Source organism: Aspergillus fumigatus, chromosome 6 (genome assembly GCF_000002655.1).
Source record: "Aspergillus fumigatus Af293 chromosome 6, whole genome shotgun sequence".
In the NCBI taxonomy this organism is placed as follows: Eukaryota; Fungi; Ascomycota; class Eurotiomycetes; order Eurotiales; family Aspergillaceae; genus Aspergillus; species Aspergillus fumigatus.
The window spans coordinates 1,270,017-1,293,623 of NC_007199.1; the positions used below are offsets into that span (position 1 = coordinate 1,270,017).

Consider the following 23,607-nt stretch of genomic DNA (forward strand, 5'->3'; position numbering starts at 1 on the left):
CTCTGCCTGATTCCAATTAGAAACCGGATGGTAGTTATAGGCTCAAAATCCATCATAATACTAGCAACAAAAAAAGATGAGCATGGCGCCGTTAAAATGGACTTTCCAGTATACTCGTTAACCTGCCAATGAAGACTTGAATCTCTACAAATAATCACTTTCGAAAGGAGCATGGTTAGCTTAATCGCGTACCGACATGCCGCACAACGGGCTTCAAATACGTTAAGAAGAGTTTTGGCATACCTGCTGTGGCGGAAGATGTGGATAAGGATTGTACATTCCTTCAAAAATTTGGGATTGCGGCTGTCCATATGCGGCCGTCGGATCCGACTGAACGGCTCCCCCGTACATCGTTGGCTGTCGATATTCTTGGTCTTGTCCCATGCCATGCTGTCCCAGAGAACCGTAATCTGGGGGACCCATATGGTGCGGAGGATGTTGAACACCATGTTGAGAAGGCGGCAGTTGGGCACCTGTCGCAGCAGAGGAACCTGCAGCACCTGCGGTTGTCTGGCTCGACCGTTTCGCATGCGATGTTGCTTCTTCACGAGGCACTATGTCAATCAGGAAATCAAACATATCAGATTTCGATAAGGCCGCTGCGATATCTGATCTTTGCAACGTGCGTCGCTTGTTATCTTCAGCATGTATCCAAGCCCGCATAGTGAGTTCTGTAATGAAGATATCGCAGCCTTTCGCAAATAATATAGGCGCTTCCGCGGATATCATCTTCACCTCGGGATCTGCCTTCATGACCTTTTTTATACGGGCCAGTGGCAATTGGTGAATTTTGTAGTCATGATTGTCCGATTCGAGATGGTTGATAATGTGTTGCCAATAGGTCGTTAGTATGTCGCGGGCTGTGCCTTGTAGCCCTTGATTGACCTTTGCTATCATCAGTATCATGAAAATCACTAGGTTTGGTTACTTGCATTTGCCCAGGTCCCCGTATAAAGCTCAGCGACGGGGGCATACCCCTGCGCTGAAAGCTGTCATATTGCAAGTCAGTTTGTATCACGAGCTAGATAATGGTTGCGCTGATCTGGGTCCATCATACCGCAGCACTGGCACCTACAACAACGAATTAATTTCGACATTTGATGGGATGTTGAGAATATAGAATCTTTACGGACAGATACTACTCACCATAATGTCCGCCGTTCCTGGTGTCATACACTGGCTGCTGTCTACCTTGCTGCTGTGCGGTGCTCTGCGAAGACTGTTCCATGTCTGAGATTTTCTGGCAACAACGAAGTCAACAGAAGCGGCAAGTACAAGAAAATGGAGTATTTCAACACGTTGAAACAACAGTAATGTATCGCGAGAGGTCTCCCAGCGGCGTTACAGGGTGACTGGCGGTGCGACGCGGTAGGCGGTTGCGGGACCTGTGAATATAATAAATTAAAAATACCACACGTCAATTTTCTTCGCCGTGTCCGAGATGCAGAATATATTGCAATGGATTGCGGACTGTCCAAATAGTACTACTTGGATTGATACAAAGATGTCGACGTCAAAGGAGCGCGCTGAAACAGGTGCCAAGAATTACGCACCGTACCTATATACCTACCTACAGGTAAGAGATACACTATGTGTGCTGTTCTACTGTCTAAGTTAGGTAGGGTCCACACTCCACCAAGCAGGCCTCGATGGAACACTAACAATTGAACATGATACTCATATTACCATGCAAGAATACCGCGACAAAAACTCAAATTTTGAGCTGTTTGAACACTTCAGCTGGATAGAGCTGAGGGGTAAATGGTGTCTTCACGCCCAAAGGCAACAGGTGATGCCGTGAAGACGATTTGTTACCCCTACTGATGTGACTGTAATTCTGGACTAATATATTTGCCTTAAAACACTTTTGAGGATGAGATCTGATATCGAACTTATGTTCTTTCGTCTTCTTATACCCCCCTCTTGGTGATTTACCACCACCTACTGCTACCTTCTGATTGTGCAGCAGTCCAAGGGCTCCGCCTGTATTGAAGGTTTATTGACACATAACCTAAGGTGGCTGCTGGCTTACAATGGCCACTCGCTTACCGATTACGTTACATGTATTCTGATTACTAACACACATTGGATCACGGGATTCTACTATCCCCAACGCAGCTAAACGGGACTTGGATTTTGCGCCATAAATTCTTTCTCAAATCTTTCCTCACTGCTTTACTTTGTTCTCCTCTACACCACTTTCCACGAATATGCAAGTAGAAGCATGTGGCAAAGTTGCACTGCATTCTATTGAAGAAGGTGCCTTGAATGATCACGATATCGAGCAGCTGCTTTATGAGGCTGAGTCTCGATTGCAAACATGTAAAGTTCAGCCGATAAGCACTTCACAGGACCAAGCCATTGGCCACTCGGGAAAACCCTTCTTGAAGTAAGAGTCTTATTGCTCAAGGTCAATTGAGTTGTTGCTAATGGTATTGTTATTGTAGCATTCCGAAGCTCGCAACGGACTCCTCATTACAATCTTATATTGCGCAGCGAGATGATGTTGCCTTGGCTGATACGAAACGCATCATCGATCCCCTGCAAATGAATTTATCTAATAAGAGGTTGGCCACTGTTAAAATCCAGCAGGCTTCCGTCAACTCCTCAACACAAAAGGTAAGATTCTTGATTATCTTTTCTCGCCCTTTCGCTATCCATGCTATGAGGAAAATTTCCCACTGCGCAAGCCCTTGATGCAGCTTCAACAGTCCGTATTGGGCTGCGCTGCGCCAATGAGAGCAAATTTTCATAGTTACTCTGAGCATGATCTCATCACATTAGCTCGTCTTGAGACCTATTGATGGTTCTTTGCTAACGCCTTTCACAGGAGAAGCCAACTGCCGGTGCCGACTGGTTCCATCTTCCAAAGACAGAATTGACAACAGAGCTCAAAAGAGATCTTCAACTCATCAGGATGCGTTCTGTATTAGATCCCAAGAGGCATTACAAGAAAGAAAGCGGCAAGGCACAGCCTCCAAAGTATTCTCAGTTGGGAACAATCATTGAGGGTCCAACGGAATTCTTCAGTGGTCGCATCGCAAAGAAAGACCGCAAGAAGACCTTCGTTGAAGATGTCTTGGCTTTGGAGCGGGAAACCAAACGCTTTGCTTCCAAATACAGGGAGATTCAAATATCGAAGCAAAGCGGCAAAAGGTCATTCTACAGTAACCTTCGTGCGAAAAGAAACCGTCAAAAAAAATGAGACAAATTTCGCAGATCTTGGAGGACATAAATCCAGTGAAGGGCTTGGTACAACGGTCAAGTTATCTGCTCACTTGCCAGTTCCAAGCAACTTGTGGAGAGGCCTCGTCAGGACTATCCGTCCCGGAAAGTTTCTCATGTGCGCTCCTAGTGGCATCTGCTTGAGGCAGACTGAATTCTCGATCCACTCACAGATTGGACACTATCGGCGCCCATGGACATTTGATATCACCCTCACGACAAGTTTCTGCTACCCTATCAGTACCAATCTATACCGATAAGCTTCTCAATGCGCTTACCTGCATATCGATGGCTGCTGTGCGGCCAGCTTCGAGGACTTCTTCGTGGTTTGCCTTGCCTTCTTGCAGTATAGAATCCAGTTCCTTCACGTCCTTGGCTTGAAGAAGATGATCATCTCCTCGGGGAACTGGAGAGAGGACCGCTTTGTTGGTTACCAAGCTGAACGCCAGTACCCTAATGCCGCAGTGCCTCGCGACTATTATTTCTGGCACGGTTGACATGCCAACTAGATCAGCCCCAACTTGGCGAAGCATACGACACTCAGCTCGAGTTTCGTAACTGTGAATGATTAGTGTATGGTTGCATACGAATTCATGGTCCTGGAGAAATAGTCACGAACCTGGGACCCGCAACAAAGGCATACACACCCTCGTGCAGTCTTCGTGTACTGTTCTCGCTTATCACTGCTTTCCATGCCTGATGTGCATGGCGACGGAGCTCGAGATCGTATGCATCAGACAGAGGAGGGAATCTGGGTCCGAATTCCTCCGTGTTTGGCCCTCGCAGGGGATGAGTTCCTGCGAATCCTGCAGGGAAGATGTGCTGCAATTTTCAACAGTGTCAGTATGCCTAGCTTGCAGCATCCTTACATGATTATCAGACATACATCGTTGATGATCACGATGTCTCCAACCGCATATTCGGTATTGAGGCCTCCGGCGGCGTTTGTTACTATTTAGTCATGCATGATTACTAAAAATATCTCGTGCCGGAGAGAGCGTGGGGTTCTCACAAACAATGGTCTCAATTCCAAGGAGCTTAAAAACTCGAATTGGAAACGTCACTTGATGTATTGAGTGGCCCTCATAGTAGCTGCATGCGAGATAAAACATTAACAATCTTCAGTAATGAAAGTGACCGGAGGAATGAATTATGAGCTCTCACTGTGCACGGCCCACCATGAGAACAACTGGGATATGGTCGGCAAGTAGTCCAAAGACGAGCTTTCCCGCATGCCCGGGCACTTCAGAGGTCAGAAATCAGCAGGTTGATATTGAGCTTCAAGGCTTCATTTTTACCTGTCAGACAAGGGAAATGGGGTATGGAAGAATATTCAAATTCTGCTCGCGGCTCGTCATGGATGGTATTTGCGAGTCCTCCTAAACCAGAGCCACAAATGACTGCAACACGAGGGTGCTGTAGGGTTTCAGGTAGACGTTCCTTCAAGAATGAGAAAGCTTCAACGGCCTCTTCGTATAGGGACTTGTTTTTTGGTGCTTCTGGCAACATTTTGTGCCTTGGGTTAGACTAATCAGTGGAAATATGAGGCGAGGAAATGAAGTTACATTTTCTGTTTAGATGCGTTCAATGCTATAAAGTATTTCCTAACTTACCCTAACTATGAAGAGGTAAGCGCCAATTCCTAGAGGTATTGTGGATCCCAAAGGGCTAAGGTATTTAACTCTCTCTACTCCGTACGTATGGCAGTCTCTTTTAGCCATGAGACGAGAGGATGCACGTGCTCATTCTCCTTCATGACTATAAACAGTTTACTATCTAAGCTCCGTTCAAGCAGTGGTAGATTGCTCCAGGTGCGATGATCCGATACTCAAGACAGAATAGGAGTTCAGAGTAACAGACGCTTCTTAGGCATTAATCGGCTTCAAGAACATGTGTTTTACTTCAGCTACTCTGAGTACAAACTAGCTAGTATAGGAGTGACCATATTGGTGCACAGTTTTACTACTCTACATGTACTAGGTCCATGCGCGCAGCGCAACCAGATATCTGCTCCAAATTCGATAGTTTGACAAAACTCGACAAAACTTATAGTTTCTTCGAGGATCATCAACTATCATAAAACGTAGGATACAATGGTCGACTGCAGTTGACGCAAGCAGTGGTGTAAAAAATATCTGTCGGTATGGGACAGGAACAAATATATGGAAGACAATGGAGAATTTCCACCAGCTCATGTAATGAAGGTAAATTGACTTATGATCTTTGATTGCCTGGTGAACACTCAGTAAACAATAATGATGGATGTAGTTGGGTATCAATATTTCAGAATGATAATATTAATGCGTCGACTTGTCACTTTAGTATTATATGGAGGGCAGTGTTACCTAATGTAGACAAGGCGGTCAACAGGATCTCTAATTACCCAGAACTTCTGCTTCAGATGTGCCTGGCAGAAAAGCCAAGATATGTCCGCAACTGCGCAAAAGTTGACAGGATTGTATGCGAGAGAGCTACCTATCAGTCACCCTTCCCATATACACTATGTCAATCTCCCTCGGTCAGCGTTTTCATATACGAGCTGCTAGGCATCTGAAGGTATTCAGCAGTAATTTTCCTTTTCACAAGTGTCCTCTGTGAAACTGATCTTACTACAAAAAGTTCGCCGTATCCGCCTCTCGCAGCATCGCCTCTTCAGCCGAGTTGGACATCGCACACTCTAGGCCATCTGAGTCTCACAGCGGTTCAGTCACAAGCTCAGAATTGTTAGAGATACCTTTTTCACCTGTTGGATTCATTTCTAGTTGGGAAAGTCCCTGGACTAACAAGCTATGCTCAGATCGAAGAATTCAGCGCCTTCATCAGGTTCAGGTGTCAAAGAATGGTTGGTGATCTACTTCTCCGCAGGCATTTTATGCTGCACCACCCATGCTAATCGGTAATTAGGTCAGAGCGCTTGGACAGTGTTGGTCAGAAAGCCCGACTCCCGCGGAGCGTACAAGCCTTGTATCTTCGGCCACTTCGGCGGAAGCCTGAATTTGGTCTGCCAGTCTGCGATCTTCAACTCAGGTCTTATAGCGTTCGCAACTTGGAGTTTTTTGCTGACTTTGCTCTACGAGCTGCATATTACCTGGAACTTCCTGTTTCTGGGCCGGTTCCCCTGCCACGGATCGTTGAGCGCTGGACTTTCCCGCGAAGCAATTTCGTTCACAAAAAAAGTCAGGAGAACTTCGAGCGGATAACCCTTCGCCGGTTGATTCAGATTAAAGATGGGCATCCCCAAGCTGTACAGGCATGGCTGGCTTTTTTGCGTAAACATGCATTTTACGGAGTTGGTATGAAAGCAAATGTGTGGGATCACGAAAGCCTCGGTATGGCCTCCTCCCGCTATACTTATTGCCTGACCAAAATTGTGTCAAGTCTATATGCTTACGGATTGTTAAATCTAGACGTGGCCCGGAACATGGATGAATCACTGCCCGATATCGAGAAGTCGCTTGAACCGTACCTCTCACATTTTGGTTATCGGAGTGACGGATCGGATCAGAGCGCAGTATTTGATCTTTTAGAAAGTGAGCGTTTCACTCATAACAAGAGCCCCTTGACAGACATTCGCAAGGGTTAACCTCATGGTTGTGGTTTGGTTTGGTTTGCTCTGCTTATAATTCTCTCGGCATGTCGGTAATCAATCCACTTTTCTCTGGGGCCCTTCTACACATGCAGCAATTTCATTGGTCATCTGAGATATACAGATTTGTAAGGCAGTATCAGTATCATCAGGATACGCTTCTATGTAGTATGAGCTCAAAGAACAGATAGTTGAGAAGTAGTACTGATATCACGTGGTTTAAGTATTTTGTCGGAGTGCTAAGCATTACAAGTGGCATATCCTTTCAGAATAGAAAACCATCAGGCAAACGCGATTATCACCAGAATTTCCATCTCAGTCTACAGATTGGATATGCAGAGATCCAATTGCCACAGCAGTCAAGTCGTCAGAATTCTGCGTGGAGCGAGGAGACCTCGCATTCGTGCAGGAAAACCTGTGACGTCGAGAGAAGTTTTCCGCAGATGGAGTAGCTCAGAGACGGCGAAATCATCTTCAGCTGCAAATCAGACCATATTCTCTGGGATCCAGCCAACCGGCGTACCGCACCTTGGAAATTATCTGGGAGCTCTACGTGAATGGGTACGGCTACAAAATGCTGCGAAGGAGGGAACAAGATTGTTTTTTTCTATCGTCGACTTGCATGCGTTGACAGTGCCACAAGACGCCTCCCAGCTACGAAATTGGAGAAAAGAGACATTTGCAACACTCATTGCCGTTGGTTTAGACCCGAATCGCTCAACGATTTTCTACCAGTCCGCCGTATGCAGTATGAATATGGGTTGTAAAGTTTACTGACCATGTCATTAGGTCCATGCACACGCCGAACTATTTTGGATTTTGTGCACAATAGCCTCTATGGGATATCTCTCCCGAATGACACAGTGGAAGGTAATACCCAGATCAAGTGCCAACCTGGTCCAATGGTCAGAAGGAACAGCTAGCTGACGTCGGCCAGAGCAAACTCCAGTTGCCTGATAACGCAAATCTGGAAGACTCGACGGCGAGGTCAAGGTTGCGATTGGGGTTGTTCTCATACCCTGTTCTGCAGGCGGCGGATATTCTAGTTCATAGGTATGCTGCCCAATCGTTGGTACATTTTCACATTACTGATGTAGATCAGAGCTACTCATGTTCCTGTCGGAGATGATCAAAGGCAGCACCTCGAATTTTCGAGGAACACTGCGAATAGTTTCAATCATGTATATGGACCCATTTTCCCGTCACCAGAAGCAATTATATGTAAGTGGTTTTTGCTTCTGGCGGAACGGTCCTGTGTTGGGAAATTGACGGCTATCAATAGCGCCTGCTAAACGGGTTATGTCCCTCAAAGAACCGACGTTGAAAATGTCCAAGTCCCATGCCGACAGACGCTCAAGGATCATTCTTACGGATTCGCCCGCAGAAATCTCCAAAAAGATCAATGCTGCGCTCACAGACTCGGAATTAACCATTACATATGACCCAGTCCGTCGACCTGGAGTGGCGAATTTAATAGAGATCTTGAGTCACTTCGATGGACGAACTTGCGATGAGATTGCCATGGAATACCGTTCAGCCAGTCTTCGCGCTCTAAAGGAACATCTGGCCAGAACGTTGTCCAATCATCTTGAGCCAATAAGAGAGAAGTATCTCTCACTTGTAGGAGATCAGACTGACTACCTTGATTCTATAGCAGAACAGGGTTCTGAAGCCGCGCGGGCCAACGCTGAATTGACAATGGAGCAAGTCAAAGTCGCTATGGGCTTAATTTAGCCCTTCATATACGTTGTCATCATGCTCCGCCGGGTACACATGTAGGCTCAGTTGGTCATACTCTGATGATCAGTTCATGATGGTGGCCACTATTGACAATTACCCACCACTATTGCCTGTTCAGGTACTACTCAAACGCTGATTATACAATATAATGCATGCATATATATCTACGTGTGTGTGTGTGTGTATACATATGTATGAATATGTGCATAGCTAATCAAATCTCGCTTGGGTTGGTGAAAGAAATGCGACATATGCTTTAGAGAACATTCTCGCCTGGGATTGAATTCATTTCACAACCGTATAGAGGTACATCATCTAGTTATTGGCAGGGATACGTCATCCATACTGGATAATGGCTGCTGCCTACAGACCCAGACTGGTAGGTATGTCCACTGCGTGGAGAGCACTAAAGAGGCCCAGCTTGGTGTGCGGCAAGTGGGAGCATTACTAGGAGCATGCAGTGTCCTTCGTACATGTACCTTTTACATATGCTCCCATAGAGAAGCAGAGTGCCTTAAGGCAGGTACTGCCCCAACTGGTATTCACTTAATACTCAAACATAAGGTCCCAGTTACTTTGAGAGTACGGTACCCGGTGCTCTTGGTAGCCACTATCAATAGGTATTGATATTCAAAGATTGCAGGAAATGGACACATCATGTAACCATTGCTATGTGTTACCCGCAGGGATGTGCGTATCAATAGTATTTTCTAGAGTCCTGGTCAGGATATGACAGAATTTTAGGCGCACATTGAATAATACATTGAATAATAACTTGAATGAGCAGTATCTGAAAATCAGTTTCCGCATTGTCCGATAGTAGCTGTTTGCGGCGGTGGCTGGAGCCCAAGCCTCGTGGGCCTAGGCTTCCAGGTTCTCATCGATCCTACAAGTATGCCAAATCCCCAAGTGGAGACTGGATTACTTATTCAACTGGTGATCATCCGGAATTTTTGCAGCCCTCCCATTGGAACCATAAATTTACTGAAAGTCTGAAAGCGACCAGGGCCCACCATTGATGACGACAGCAGCCGACACGCCATGATATTTATGATGCTTTTGAAAATTGGTACCTATCCGGTCCGCCGACTGCGCTGGGTCGACCGAGTGTACTTTTATCGGGCAACTCTGGCCTGAAAAGCTGGGCAAAGCGATGTATGATTTGCTGTTCACCTTATTATACTGATACATGAAGGTGATTGATCTATCATACTTGTCTGCGAGCAATACCGGCAGTGTCATATCACAGAAGAGTAGGTCACTTCTATCATAGCCTTTAGGTCACCCGAGGGCGCAATACAGGCGTATGTGCCAAGGGTCCTAGGCTTTGGAGCCCTCCAGATTGTCCTCAGCTGTTGTGTGCTATCACCTCATTACCTGCTGATGACTGAGTTTCTACAGCTTCTCGCTTTGTACAGTCTGGGGCTCCTCTCTGACAACTGTGACAGTTGGAAGAGATAGCGTCATAGCGGGCCAATATGCGGCACATATTCTCTCTCCTTTCGATTGTGTGTCTAATGGTGAAACATGGTGCCTGCTTAACACTGCATCAGAGGGATGTTCCTGCTGTGGTCTCACTGGATATCAAGCGTAGCATTGTTTCAGACCCCGTGGTGAGAGACCGAGTTCGGCGGAAACGAGACAAAACAATCGGCCAAACGCTCGATAATGCTGTGAGTAATGTAACCCATCGGAAGTTGACCTTCCGGTTCATCAGTCGGACCATGTTAACAGTCAACCAGGAAACTCTGTACTTTTGCAACGTGACTCTCGGCACCCCTGGGCAGGCCTTGCGCCTTGTTCTCGACACTGGGAGTAGCGATTTATGGTGCAACGCGGCCAATTCAACACTGTGCTCGGATTCGAACGATTCCTGCAACATATCCGGTTCTTATGACCCTTCTTCCTCATCAACATATGCTTATGTTTCATCTGATTTCAATATATCATACGCTGATGGGACCGGCGCCGTGGGTGATTATGCAACTGATATACTCCATATTGGAGGGTCAACGCTGAGGAACCTGCAATTTGGAATAGGGTACTCGTCTACTTCTTCAGGTACGCCCACCACAGCCTTGGATTTGGCGAATGTCTGCTCTACATGTACCTGCATTGTTTCAGTGTAGGGAACTAATGCTGTCTTCCTTGAATAGAAGGCGTACTAGGAATTGGCTACCCATCGAATGAGGTTCAGGTGGGTCAGTACGGCAAAGACACTTACCCGAACCTTCCGCGAGCAATGGTCGACCAGGGATTGATCAATTCCAACGCCTACAGCCTTTGGTTGAATGATCTTGAATCGAACACAGGATCGATATTATTCGGGGGTGTCAATACAGGAAAGTATCTTGGAGAGCTGCAGACCTTGCCCATACAAAAGGTCAACGGACGGTACTCGGAGTTCGTGATCGCTTTGACTGGAGTTGCGTTCGACTCCGAGTCGCATCATAAAACATACTCATCAGATGCCTTACCGGCGGCGGTACTGCTCGATTCGGGCAGCTCTTTGACCTATCTTCCTGACTCCATCGTTGAGAACATATATCGTGACCTCAACGTCGCATATGAACCTTCAAGCGGGGTCGGTTACCTGCCATGCAAGTTGGCGGGAAACAACATAAATATAACATATACTTTTTCTTCTCCGAATATCACGGTTATGATTGATGAGCTTCTCTTGGACGCGGGCGACCTTCGTTTTCGGGATGGTGCACGTGCATGTATCTTTGGAATTGTCCCCGCCGGAGACAGTACTGCGGTTCTGGGTGACACATTCTTGCGCAGTGCATATGTCGTATATGACATAGCCAACAACGAGATATCTATTGCCAACACAAACTTCAACTCGACAGAGGACAACATATTGGAAATTGGCGTTGGACCTGATTCTGTCCCCAGTGCCACCCAGGTTTCTCATCCGGTTACATCAGTTGTAGCTGATGGCTCCGGAGCAAGAATTGGGGCGCCGACAGGTGCATCTTCAACGACAGTGCCGTCAATAAGCTCGGCGGGTGCTCTATCAGCAGGGGTTGCAAGAGCCGATAAGCAGTACCTGGCCATCGCCTTGATAGCTGTTTGGTTTGTGCTGGGTTTGTGATAACTCTTGCTGATTGTAGATACCCCGCAAATCACTTTTTTTCCCATTTCTTTGATGCTAGACACACCTTATCCCCAATCTTGATATTGATTGTCTCTAATGGTGACCCTCCGTCCACTCGCCCGCCCAACTATCGTAGTCTACGGTAGGCTGGTCATTGCGAAGGGATAGGATGGCAGTCGGGAAACACTTAACCTATGTTATTTTCGTTGCAAGGATCCCCTCCTAATGTCTACCTATTATGGTAGTCCCTAGATTTTCTCCCTGATTCCCTTCTTGTCTTCCTTTCTATGGTGAGTTCTCTTCTATTATATATGTGGCGATGTTAGATGGCATCCCCTATGTTAGATTCTAGAATAACACTGGGAATCTACTGGGCAAGGCCCGCCATAATACTTCACTATAATTCATTAAAGATGAAAGGGTAAAAAGGGACTATTAGCCTATTAGGCCTGCTGCCTAGATATGTCTAATTAACCTTATTATATAGAGTTAATAGAGTTGCATAACTAAACCGCTAAAATCGAATCCAATGTTGCCTGCCTCTCCAAACCCGCAGCAGTTTAATTTTGGTCCCTAGCCTAGGGAATCACACTAGTTTTAGACTTTTAGTTTCCCTAGGTTAAAACTAATTTTAGTTAAAACTATTAGTTATGGTTTTTGATGATTTATTAGACTAGGTAAATCTGACTAGTTGACCTTGCTTAGTAATTACTAGTATTTAGGAATTCCCTAAAAAATTTTAACATTATTAAGATAGTGTAAGGTGATTGGAGGTAATCAGCCTAGGGCTAGCTAGTGAAATAATAGTGACTAGGCTGCGACTACAGATAAGAATACTAGGTTTTAGGGATATATAGATATGCTAGTAAAAATATATATACTTTAATAATTAGAATCAACTACTTAATTTCCCCTAAGCTATTTAGAACTCTTATTTCTACTAGGTGTATTTAGAATTAGGGATATAATTACCTAGGTAAGAGGGGGCTTACTACTAGGGGCTTGCTAGGCTTATATTAATCTAAGTATATAATAACTACCCCCCCCTTTAGAGAGATTTATCCTAAACTATACTAATCCTAAAGTAGATATTAAAGGTTAATACTAGCAGCTCTTACTATTAATTATAATTAATAAAAGGCTTTATATTAATATTTAAGAGGTATTAGAAGGGTATTAGAATATACTAAGCTAATTTTTAATAGAATTATTATCTTTTTTAATAGGCTTGTTAATTGTAAGGCGATTAGAGGTAATTAACTTAGGGGGTCCTAGCTGGCTATATGACAGCGACTAGGCTACGGCTATAGATAAGAATACTAAGTTTTAGGGATGTATAGATATCCTAGTAAAAATATATATACTTTAATAACTAGAATAAACTACTTAGTTTCCCCTAAGCTATTCAGAACTCCTATTTCTACTAGGTGTATTTAGAATTAGGGGTATAATTACCTAGGTAAGAGGGGGCTTGCTACTAGCAGCTTGCTAAGCTTATATTATACTAAGTATATAATAATTATCCCCCCCCTTTAGAGAGGTTTATCCCAAACTATGCTAATCCTAAAGTAGATATTAAAGATTAATACTAGTAGTTCTTTACTATTAATTATAGTTAATAAAGGGCTTTATATTAGTATTTAAAAGATATTAAAAGGGCATTAGAATATACTAAGTTAATTCTTAATAGAATTATTATCTTCCTTAATAGGCTTTGTCTAGTGTAATGCTAGTAATTAGTTAGATTCTACTAGCTATTATAATATTATAGTATTATCTTATTAATATACTATTATATTTAGCCTTTATAATAGATTAGAAGTAAATAATTAATAAGTATAATAGTAAGATCTTACTAAGTAATTAAGATTAATAGATATTAAGGATCTAATAGTATTACTTTCTTAGCAGTATAAATACTAGCTATTCCCTCCCTCTTTCTCTTATTAATTTTAATCTCTTAATAATATTCTATTTCTTTTCTATATTATAATATCTCCTAAAATAAGTATCTACTAGTAATTTAATATATCTATACTACTTAATATACTAATTAAGTATTCCTAAACTCCTACTTACTTTTATAGGGAGAAGTATTAGTAAGCTAATACTTCTTTTTTATCTTATTTAAATAGTTCTAGTATAAGTACCTATTTTATAGAGTCTAGTTATTTTATATTAAGCTTTCTAAGCTAATAAGAAGATAATCTAATAATAAAATTATTATATCCTCTGCTACTTAATACTATTATATTACTTTATTTATATCTACTATTACTATAGCTAATTACTCCTAGTTTAAGTCTATTTCTTATTCTATCTCTTTATTACCCTCTATATCTACCTCTCTCTCTATCTCCTCTATTATAACCTTCTTCCCTAGCTTATAAGCTAATACTATTATACCTCTCCCCTTTATAGATTACTAGTACTATATTAAATAGGAGTAGTATTAAGATATAACCTATCCCTATATTTAGGTAAATATTAATTATAAGTATTATTACTACTAGTATTTAAAGAAGTTATATAAGCTAGTCCTTATATAGCTTATTTATTAAGTTACTATATTTTAGAAGACTTTAATTACTAAGTATAATACTAGAGCTATTATAATACTATATAATAAGATAGAGGTAATAATAAGCTTTATACCTAAGTATAATATAGATAGGGTTATTTATACTTTATAATTAATTAATTATAACCTATTTAAGCTCTAGATTATTATAAATATAATTATAAGATATCTAGCCCCTACCTCTAAAGATAAGACTATAGTATTTTAAAACTTTACTAAGAATACTAGTAAATCTAGTAATAATAAGAATTAATAATTCTTCCTATATTTAGTTATCTTTTTATAATATAATATTATTACTACTATAGTAAGGTCCCTATTTTATATAAGCTCTATATAGATTATAGTTATAGACTTATTTTTATTAAACCTCTAAACCCTATAGGAAGATAGAGAAAGATTTATACTATTATAATAATAAGTAGGAGCTAGTAGATAGTAAAAATTATATAGAAAAAAAATTATCTTTTTTCTCTTCTTTAATAGGGCTATTTTATAGCCTATCTAGCTTACTCTTTATATATATTTAGTATATCTATAGTATTACCTAGGTTATTTTCTAATTCTTATAAGTTCTTATAGTTAGGGAATCCTTTCTACTTAACTAGGTATTATATTTTTTCTTATCTAATTTATTTAGCTAATATATCCTCTACTTTTTATTCTTCTTCTTTATTAATATTAAGGGGCTAGGGTTTTAATAGTATCTTATTATTATCCTAAGGGTTCTATTTCTTAAGAAGAGATATATAGAAGATAGGATAAATTTATTTATATAATTTTAGTATAGGGTATATACCTACTTCCCTATAATAGTAATAATTTTAAACAGCCTATTATATTTATTATTAAGTTTCTTATATAGATACTATATTCTTAAGTTTCTTAATAAAAGTAGCATCCTTTCTCTAATAGAAAATAAGATATTCTAGAGCTTTTAGTTATAGTATCTAGCTTATATCTCCTAAGCTACTACTAGGTGACTTTCTAGCTAGTTTTACAGATTCTAAACTACTTTTAGGTGTTTCTCTACTACTATTACTAATAAATTATTAATAATATTAGTAAGCTAGAGTAATACTAGAATATAGATATAAGTAGCCTTAAAGGGTGCTATTTTTATTAAGATATATAAGATATAGTTATATATAAACTCTGCTATCTATAACTATATAGTATAATTATCTTACTAATAGTTAATAAAGATCCTTAAGTATACCTTTAATAATATCTAATTTTAGTATTCTATCTAGCTATATATTTATAAATAAAAAGCTATACTTATCTATTTCTTAATCCTTAGGGATCTATAGAAATTAGTCTAGTAATAGCTAGTAAATAGTATATTCTTATTAGTTATTAAACTTCTTAGTATACTATGTTATAAGATAATCTTCTCTAAAAGTATATTAGCAAGTTCCTCTGTAGTAATTATCTTTTTAATAGAGATATATTTAGCTATTTTTATATATTAATTAATAATTACTAGAATTATATTAAATACCTCTTAACCTTATGCTAATAGGGGTAGTAAGGTAATAAAATCTATAAATAAATTATTTTATAGTTCTTATAGTATAGGCAGTATAGTAAGCTTCTTTATAAAATACTAGGGAGTCTTAGTCTTCTAATATACTCTTTATATATAGATATATTCTTTAATATTATATTATATCCCTTTCTAGTAGAATTTATACTAGAGTAAGGCTACTATTTTATCTACTCCTAGATACCTTATATAGGGATTATTATAGTATATTTTTAGAAGCTTACTATAATACTAATAAATATATAAATAGTATTTTTAAATTACAGGAGACCCTTATTATTAATTTACTAGTTCTTAGCCTAAGTATTACTAAAGACCCCCTATTATAGCTACTTAAAAACTAGTTATATATAAATATTCTTATACTCAAGTTCCTAGATAATATTCTTTAAGTAAGCTATTAGTAAGTTCTAAGTAACCTTAGGGCTAGTAGCCTTTATTATTAATAATTATAGAAATAAAAATTCTAAACTTCCTACCCTTACTAGCATGTTATAAATACTAGGGTTATTTATACTAGTTTAATTTAACTATAAGCCTAATATTAGCTTTCTTTAAAGTATAGATAAGAGGCTAGCTCTAGTTTCTTTATTCTTAGTTAGCTTATAATCCTAGTGCCTTAATAATATATCTATAAGATTAAGCTATCTTAGTTTATATTTAATTATAAAATTATAGGCTGTAAGTAACTCTGCCTACTAGGCTTATTTTATATTTAAAGTTAGTAGTAAAGAAGTAAGTTAGGTTTATATAGTCTATCTAGACCCTAATTAGATAATAACTCCTCTCTAGATAGTATCTCTAGTACTTAAAGTACTTAATAATTATAAGTAACTCCTAGTTATATATCTTATACTATTATTTAGTATTATTATAAAGCTTTCTTAAGTAGAATATAATTAGGTACTAACTATAACCGACCTCTTCGACGTAGCGGCTTAGTAAGACTAAGCCTTAGTCTACGGGGTCGCGCGTAGCGCGACCCTGCCATCTTAATGAAAAATATCATCTCAATGATAAAGTTTATTAACATTTAAATATCATGAAGAAATAGGTAACCTTCCTATCTGAATTTACTAGTAAAATATATAGAAATAATAACTACTAGGTTTAAACTACCTTTTATACTTTTCTCTACTTTTAAATAATTATTCCTTTAGCAAGGCAGTACTCTTAAAGTTCTGTTATTACCTTCCTCTACTAAGGCTGTAAGTAATTCTTCTCTACTAACTTATTATAATCTTACCTAATTTACTTTATATATATGACCTCTTCCTTCCATATGATTCTACCTATCTGTAGATAAGCTCTAGAAGCCTGTGCATAGTGTTAATAGGCTAGTTTTACAGCATCTAATTCCCTCACCTACTCTATAAGATGTTTAACTAGAATCACCTATATTTTAGCAGCCTTTACTAGCTTAGAAAGAGTAGTATAGAATAAATCTTCTTCAGTGGGGGATAGATCAAGAAGATGATGATTAAATTAATTAATTTAACGCGCTGTTTAGGGGGTATTAGTGATTAAGAAGGAGGAATTGCTTAATAACTTATTAGTAAAGAGCTTAGAATCCTGTAATCTTTTAAGAGTGACTAATAGGTTCTATAGATTTAGGCTAGTTAGCCTAAAAGCATGCTTTAAAGTACACTATTTAAAAGTCCTGCGTTATATCTTAAAGAGGGTGGATAGAAATTCCACCTTTATAAACTTCCCACAGCCTGTCTAGGTAGCATCCTTAATAGCTTTACTATGCTAGTGCTTATAGGTATAGAATATACTAACATCCAGCAGCTGAAGAATATGGCTTGTATAAGGAGGGAGGAAGTATAAGAGAATATTATTTTTCTCATAGAAATTAATAAATTCATAGGTTATATAGGATCCATATCCATCGCAGAGAAGTAGGCATTTTACCCCTAGTATTTAACACTGTGTATGATACTTAAAATACTAAATCTATTAGAAGGCAAGGATATCATTTATGTAGCTAGAATCTGACACTCTAATTATATAATCTAGCTTATTATAGATATTAAACCATCCTGCTAAGATGCACTTCCCTAGAAAGATAATAAAGGGTAGAATAAAGTAGCTATCTACACTGATTGCTTCTATAACAGTTATATACTCTTAATTAGTATTACTAGGAGAGAAAGAAGGCTTCTTAAACTCTCTAGTAACTATCTATTAATCTTTACTAATTCTAATCTGGAAGCCTATCTTATTAAAGTTATAGAGGTCTTATAGATAGATATAATTCTATTCTATTAACACCTTTAGGTTATAGAACCACATCTTAATTACTATAGGGTCGTGTGCTTACTTCTGCTCTAATTTAATAGCTCTCTGCCTTTATACTTAATATTCTAGATAGTATTTAAGGAAGTATTTCATCTAATGCATGCTAATTAAAGGGGGGGGGTTATTAGATTAGTATATCTATAAAAGAGTATTAAATTTACTATATTACTGATTGCCTTTAGCCACAGGGGAATATCTAGCTTAATAAGTATATTAATATACTTTATAAGAGCCGCCTCTTACTCTGTGAAAAGCTTTGTATTTATTAGGGCCCTGTTACTATAAAGAAGTCCTAAGGAAGCAGCATTAAAGCCTCTGTATTAGGACTTTAAACTCTTGCATAGTTTTTAAGATATTTAGCTTTTTTTAACACTGTAATACGCGCAGAGCCCTCTTAATTTAATCTTCTATCTTATAATAGTCATTTAGCATGGTTGTGGTTGAGAAATAATAGAAATTTAAGAAAGGATATGACATTTGAAGCTTTTATTGTTGAGATGATATTTTTTATTAAGATGGCAGGGTCGCGCGTACCGCGACCCCGTAGACTAAGGCTTAGTCTTACTAAGCCGCTACGTCGAAGGGGTCGGTTAGCTATTATATATCCTTATTAAGTTACTATTAGGCTATAGGAGAATATCTATAATTATAAAGCCTAATATATAAGTAATAAAAAGAACTAGTTTCTCAGGTAGATAATATAGAACTTATTAAGAATTCCTTATATTATCTTATTAATATAGGCCTAGAAGGTGGCTGGTATATTAGTTAGTCTAAAAAATATAATTAAATATTTAAATTAGCTATAGTAGGTGTGGAATACTATCTTCTACTTATTACCCTACTATATATAGATATAATAGTAAGCATCCTATAGATCTAGCTTAGTAAAAAACTTTACTCTCTAGATATAATCTATTAATTTATTAATCTAGGGTAAGGGATATTAATTCTTAATTATAATAATATTTAGCCCCTAGTAGTTAATATAGAGATATAGGCCTCTATCTAACTTTTTTATAAAGAGTACTAGTACTACTAGGCTAGATAATTCCTAAATCTATCTCTTTTTTAATGTATTATTAAGATATTTATATAGAGCCTCTAGCTCTAGCTATAATATAATAAATAATAGGCTATATAGTAGTAACTTCCTATTAAGTAGCTATATTTTATAGACTATTCTATCTAAGGGTAGGGTACTAGCCTCTTTTTTTAAAAATATCTTAATATATTCTTAATACTACAGGGGTATTCCTGGATTAGAGGCTATATATTTAATCTAATTAATTATAAAAAGGAAAAAGTCCTTGCCCTATAACTTCTTAAGGAACTTCTTTAACTCTAGGATCTTAATCTCTAGTAAGTTAATATTAATAATACTAGCTATTTATCCTCTAATTAATATCTAGGTTAGCTTACTAGAGCTAATTTCATTCTAAAATTATATTATACCTTATAATATTAGTAATTAGAAAGGGAATTAAGAATATCTTCTTAATTAATTCCTTATCTATTACTATTATTTATAGTAATTATTTCCTATAAATTTTTACTTTTAAGCTATTAGTAAGTTCTATAAGTAGAAAAATATTATACTATTTTTTAAATTAGTACCTATTCTATATTATAAATTAATATAATATATAATTAGGCCTAGCTATAGAGATAAGAAGTATCTTAATAGTTATCCTATTAACTATAGTCTTAACTTTAGTAAGGATAGAAGGTACTAGTAGTATAGTATAAAATATTAAACTTCTAGGGCTTAGGTTCCTATTATAAGAGAGAAGGCCCTTAAGGATAGGTGCCTCCTTATCTAGCTCTTTTTAAATAGGCTAGAAGAAGATATTCTTTTTCCTTATAGTGAAAGTAGTATCCCTCTTTCTAAAGCTAATTCTTATTACTAAGCTATTCCTACTAATTATTAGATTTTCTAGGCAGGTACTTATTAGAGGAGGAGTCCTTCTATTATTACTAGTAGCTTTTAAGGGTATCTCTAGTAAGCTACTATATTACTATTTCTACTTAGAATATCTACCTTCTACTAATAGTAGTTATAATTACTTATTTTAGTTAATTATAAAATAGTAGGTTATTCTTCCTACTATAGGATCTTATTATACTAGGCTATAAGGGCCTTAAGGTAGTCTAGTAATTAGTTATAGCTAGGTATATACTAAACTTTTACTTTTAGCTTAGGGTATAGTTTTTCTATAGCTATTTATATCTAGAACTACTCTAGGCCTAGGCTAGGTTTAATTATATTCTATAGTTCTTAGAGTTTTATAAAGAAGGATTAGATATATCTTCTATACTAGAGCTATAGTAACTAGTATATAATAGTATTCTAATAGTCCCTCTATAGCTTAATATAGTCCTATAAAAATTCCTTAAATTTCTAGTAACTAGCCTTATATCTTTTAGGGTGCTAGTCCTACTAAGTATTCTTAATATCTATACTAAGTTAGGAGGTTATATATAGGATCTTATTTATATTATTATTAAATATTTAGAGCTTAGCTAGGTAGTATTTAGAGAGGTTATATAAGAGTATTCTTAGCTTAGTACTAGTATAGGCTCTATAGCTATCCTATATAGCTAGGTTAGCTAGCTTAAGGCCCCTTAAATTATTATTATGCTAGTCTATAGCTACCCTTAACCCTTAGATAAGCTAAGCTAAGACTAGCCTAGTTTACTATAATTATTAGGGTAGTATTACTAATAACACCTAGTAGTATAGAGCTAGGTTTTTAGTTATATATAGATATTATATTACTAGTCTAAAATAGATAGAATATATTTATTTACTTCTATAGTCTTTAATTTACTAACTACCTAATTTATAAAAGAGGGGTTGCTAAGCAGGCTTTCTATAAAAGATTTATAGCTATACTTAAAGGTTAACTCTTACCTAGATTCTAGGTACTAGTTTAGTAGGCCCTTAGAGTCCTTGTTATTAGACTAGTTAGTATATTATTAAGTATTTATATCTAGTAGGCTGTAGGGGAAGTAGTTTAAACTATAAGATAATTAGAGATAATTAGCCTAGGGGGTTCTAGCTAGTAAAATAATAGTAACTAGGCTATAGCTATCAGTAAGAATACTAGGTTTTAGGGATATATAGATATACTAGTAAAATATATATATACCTTAATAATTAGAATAAACTACTTAGTTTCCCCCTAAGCTATTTAAAACCCCTATTTCTACTAGGTGTATTCAGAATCAGAGATATAATTACCTAGGCAAGAGGGGGCTTGCTGCTGGGGGCTTGCTGGGCTTATATTATTCTAAGCATGTAATATTATAGTTTATACTACCTATACTATTTATTTAGCTATTTCATCTAGTTTACCTAGTTTACCTAGTTTATCTAGCTTATCTAGTTTATCTAGTTTGTCTAGTAGTAAGTAATTTCAATTGTTATAGGCTAGAAGCCTTATAAATCTATGACCTAGATTTAGATGGTAAGAAATTACTAAGAGAGAAGTCTAGCTAGGACCGCGGTGAATAAATATAAAAGAGATATAAATAGTTTTTATAGTTATATAACCAGCAGCTAGTGTCTAGTTTAGATATGACTTCACAAGGGCTGTATAGTTTGATTAAATAGCCTGAGCACCTAGCAGGCCCCGCCTGCTACAAGGAGTAAATAATTAATAAATATAATAATAAGGCCTTACTAAATAATTAAGATTAATAGATATTAAGAGCCTAGTAGTATTACTTTTTTTATAATATAAATACTAGTAGTCCCCCTCTTTTTCTTACTAATCTTAGCTTTTTAATAATATTTATTTCTTTTCGATATTATAATATCTCCTTAAAAAATATTTATTAGTAATTTAATATATCTATATTATTTAATATACCTATTAAGCACTCCTAAACTTTTACTTATTTTTATAGAGAGAAGTATTAGTAGGCTAATACTTCTCTCTTATCTTATTTCGATAGCTCTAGTATAAGTATCTATTTTATAAAGTTTAGTTATATTAAGCCTTTTAAGCTAATAAGAAGGTAGTCTAAAAATAAAATTATTATATTTTCTATTATAGTATTATTATATTACTCTATTTATATCTATTACTACTATAGCTAATTACTTCTAGTCGAAGTCTATTAAGTTATTAATATTATATTAAGTAAGAGTAGTATTAGGGGGTAGCTTATCCCTATATTTAAAATATTATCTATAAGTATTATTACTATTAGTATTTAAAGAAGTTATATAAGCTAGTCCTTATATAGATTATCTATTAGATTACTATATTTTAAGAGACTTTAATTACTAAGTATAATACTAGTACTATTATAATATTATATAATAAGATAGAGGTAATAACAGGCTTTCTACCTAAAAATAATATAAATAAGATTATCTATATAATTAACTATAACTTATTTAAGCTTTATATTATTATAAATATAATTATAGGCTATCTAGCCCCTACCCTTAAGAATAAGACTATAATATAAAACTTTATTAGAGATATTAAATCTAGTAATAATAAAGATTAGTAATTCTTCCTATATTTAGTTATTCTTTTATAATATAATACTATTACTAGTATAGTAAGGTCCCTATTTTATATAAGCTTTATATAAATTATAGTTATAAATTTATATTAAACCTCTAAACCCTATAAGAAAATAGAGGAAGGTTTATATTATTATAATAATAGGTAGGAGCTAGTAGATAGTAAAAACCTTATAGAAAAAAGACTATCTTTTTTTCCTCTTAATGAAGCTACTCTATAGCCTATCTACTTTACTATATATATATATTTAATATATTTATAATATTACCTAGGTTATCTTCTAGCTCCTATAAGCTCTTATAATTAGGGAATCCTTTCTACTTAATTAGGTATCATATCTTTCCCTATTAGGTCTATTTAGCTAGTATATCCTATACTTTTTATTCTTTTTTTCTTTTAATCTTAAGGGGCTGGGGTTCTAATAGTGTCTTATTATTAATCTAAAGATTCTATTTTTTAAGAAGGGATATATAAAAGGTAGGATAAATTTATTAATATAATATTAATAAATATAGAATATATACCTACTTCCTAATAATAGTAGTAATTTTAAACAGCCTATTATATTTATTATTTTTCTTATATAGATTTTTTTTAATAAAAATAGTACCTTTTCTTTAGTAGAAAATAAGATATTCAAGTACTTTTAGTTATAATACCTAACTTATATTTCCTAGGCTACTACTAGGTAACCCTCTTAGTTTTATAAGTCCTAAAGTATTTTAAGTATTTTTCTACTACTACTACTACTACTACTACTACTACTAATTCATAATTAGTAATATTAGTAAGCTAGGGTAATACTAGAATATAATTATATATAGTCTTAAATGGTGCTAATTTTGTATATAGGATATAGTTATATATAAACTCTACTATTTATAACTACATAGCCTAATTATTTTATTAATAGTTAATAAATATCCTTAGATATATCTCTAATATCTAATTCTAGTATTTTATCTAGCTATCTATTCA

The 23,607-nt window shown here is 36.6% G+C and overlaps 6 protein-coding genes across 6 annotated transcripts; 4 read left to right on the forward strand and 2 right to left on the reverse strand.

Moving 5' to 3' along the window:
• Positions 1–222: 222 nt before the first annotated feature.
• hapE (CCAAT-binding factor complex subunit HapE) lies at positions 223–1,228 on the reverse strand (the record flags this gene model as incomplete). Its single annotated transcript, XM_742454.1, has 4 exons — positions 223–885; positions 933–989; positions 1,058–1,071; positions 1,147–1,228. 4 exons carry the CDS (start codon positions 1,226–1,228, stop codon positions 223–225), a joined length of 816 nt encoding a protein of 271 aa, XP_747547.1.
• A 982-nt stretch (positions 1,229–2,210) lies between these two features.
• Positions 2,211–3,205, forward strand: AFUA_6G05310 (Fcf2 domain-containing protein; the record flags this gene model as incomplete). The annotated part of the gene is made up of 3 exons (XM_742453.1): positions 2,211–2,389; positions 2,448–2,619; positions 2,831–3,205. 3 exons carry the CDS (start codon positions 2,211–2,213, stop codon positions 3,203–3,205), a joined length of 726 nt encoding a protein of 241 aa, XP_747546.1.
• A 201-nt stretch (positions 3,206–3,406) lies between these two features.
• AFUA_6G05320 (purine-nucleoside phosphorylase) lies at positions 3,407–5,570 on the reverse strand (the record flags this gene model as incomplete). Its single annotated transcript, XM_742452.2, has 7 exons — positions 4,524–5,570; positions 4,390–4,468; positions 4,238–4,317; positions 4,112–4,176; positions 3,845–4,047; positions 3,504–3,783; positions 3,407–3,451 (listed from the first exon to the last, which is right to left on the reverse strand). Exons 1-7 carry the CDS (start codon positions 4,732–4,734, stop codon positions 3,407–3,409), a joined length of 963 nt encoding a protein of 320 aa, XP_747545.1. The 5' UTR covers positions 4,735–5,570.
• Positions 5,571–5,600: 30 nt separating this feature from the next.
• Positions 5,601–6,943, forward strand: AFUA_6G05330 (mitochondrial 37S ribosomal protein uS10m). Its single transcript, XM_742451.3, has 5 exons — positions 5,601–5,781; positions 5,845–5,948; positions 6,023–6,067; positions 6,130–6,554; positions 6,633–6,943. Exons 1-5 carry the CDS (start codon positions 5,686–5,688, stop codon positions 6,806–6,808), a joined length of 846 nt encoding a protein of 281 aa, XP_747544.3. The 5' UTR covers positions 5,601–5,685; the 3' UTR covers positions 6,809–6,943.
• A 201-nt stretch (positions 6,944–7,144) lies between these two features.
• AFUA_6G05340 (tryptophan--tRNA ligase MSW1) lies at positions 7,145–8,742 on the forward strand (the record flags this gene model as incomplete). Its single annotated transcript, XM_742450.2, has 5 exons — positions 7,145–7,552; positions 7,601–7,681; positions 7,749–7,864; positions 7,914–8,032; positions 8,094–8,742. The coding sequence occupies 5 exons, from the start codon at positions 7,145–7,147 to the stop codon at positions 8,543–8,545; spliced, it is 1,176 nt and encodes a 391-aa protein (XP_747543.1). The 3' UTR covers positions 8,546–8,742.
• A 699-nt stretch (positions 8,743–9,441) lies between these two features.
• Positions 9,442–12,067, forward strand: opsB (pepsin-like aspartic protease). Its single transcript, XM_742449.2, has 4 exons — positions 9,442–9,804; positions 9,953–10,224; positions 10,294–10,612; positions 10,708–12,067. The coding sequence occupies exons 2-4, from the start codon at positions 10,030–10,032 to the stop codon at positions 11,649–11,651; spliced, it is 1,458 nt and encodes a 485-aa protein (XP_747542.1). The 5' UTR covers positions 9,442–9,804; positions 9,953–10,029; the 3' UTR covers positions 11,652–12,067.
• The last annotated feature ends 11,540 nt before the right edge of the window (positions 12,068–23,607 follow it).

Excerpts from the sequence above, each read along its gene's own strand:
- AFUA_6G05330 (XM_742451.3), top strand. The coding sequence starts at position 5,686 with ATGCGAGAGAGCTACCTATCAGTCACCCTTCCCATATACACTATGTCA. Across the intron at positions 5,782-5,844 it reads GAGCTGCTAGGCATCTGAAG|TTCGCCGTATCCGCCTCTCG; the intron begins GTATTCAGCAGT and ends TACTACAAAAAG. Across the intron at positions 6,068-6,129 it reads GGTTCAGGTGTCAAAGAATG|GTCAGAGCGCTTGGACAGTG; the intron begins GTTGGTGATCTA and ends ATCGGTAATTAG.
- opsB (XM_742449.2), top strand. The coding sequence starts at position 10,030 with ATGCGGCACATATTCTCTCTCCTTTCGATTGTGTGTCTAATGGTGAAA. Across the intron at positions 10,225-10,293 it reads GCCAAACGCTCGATAATGCT|GAAACTCTGTACTTTTGCAA; the intron begins GTGAGTAATGTA and ends ACAGTCAACCAG. Across the intron at positions 10,613-10,707 it reads GTACTCGTCTACTTCTTCAG|AAGGCGTACTAGGAATTGGC; the intron begins GTACGCCCACCA and ends TTCCTTGAATAG.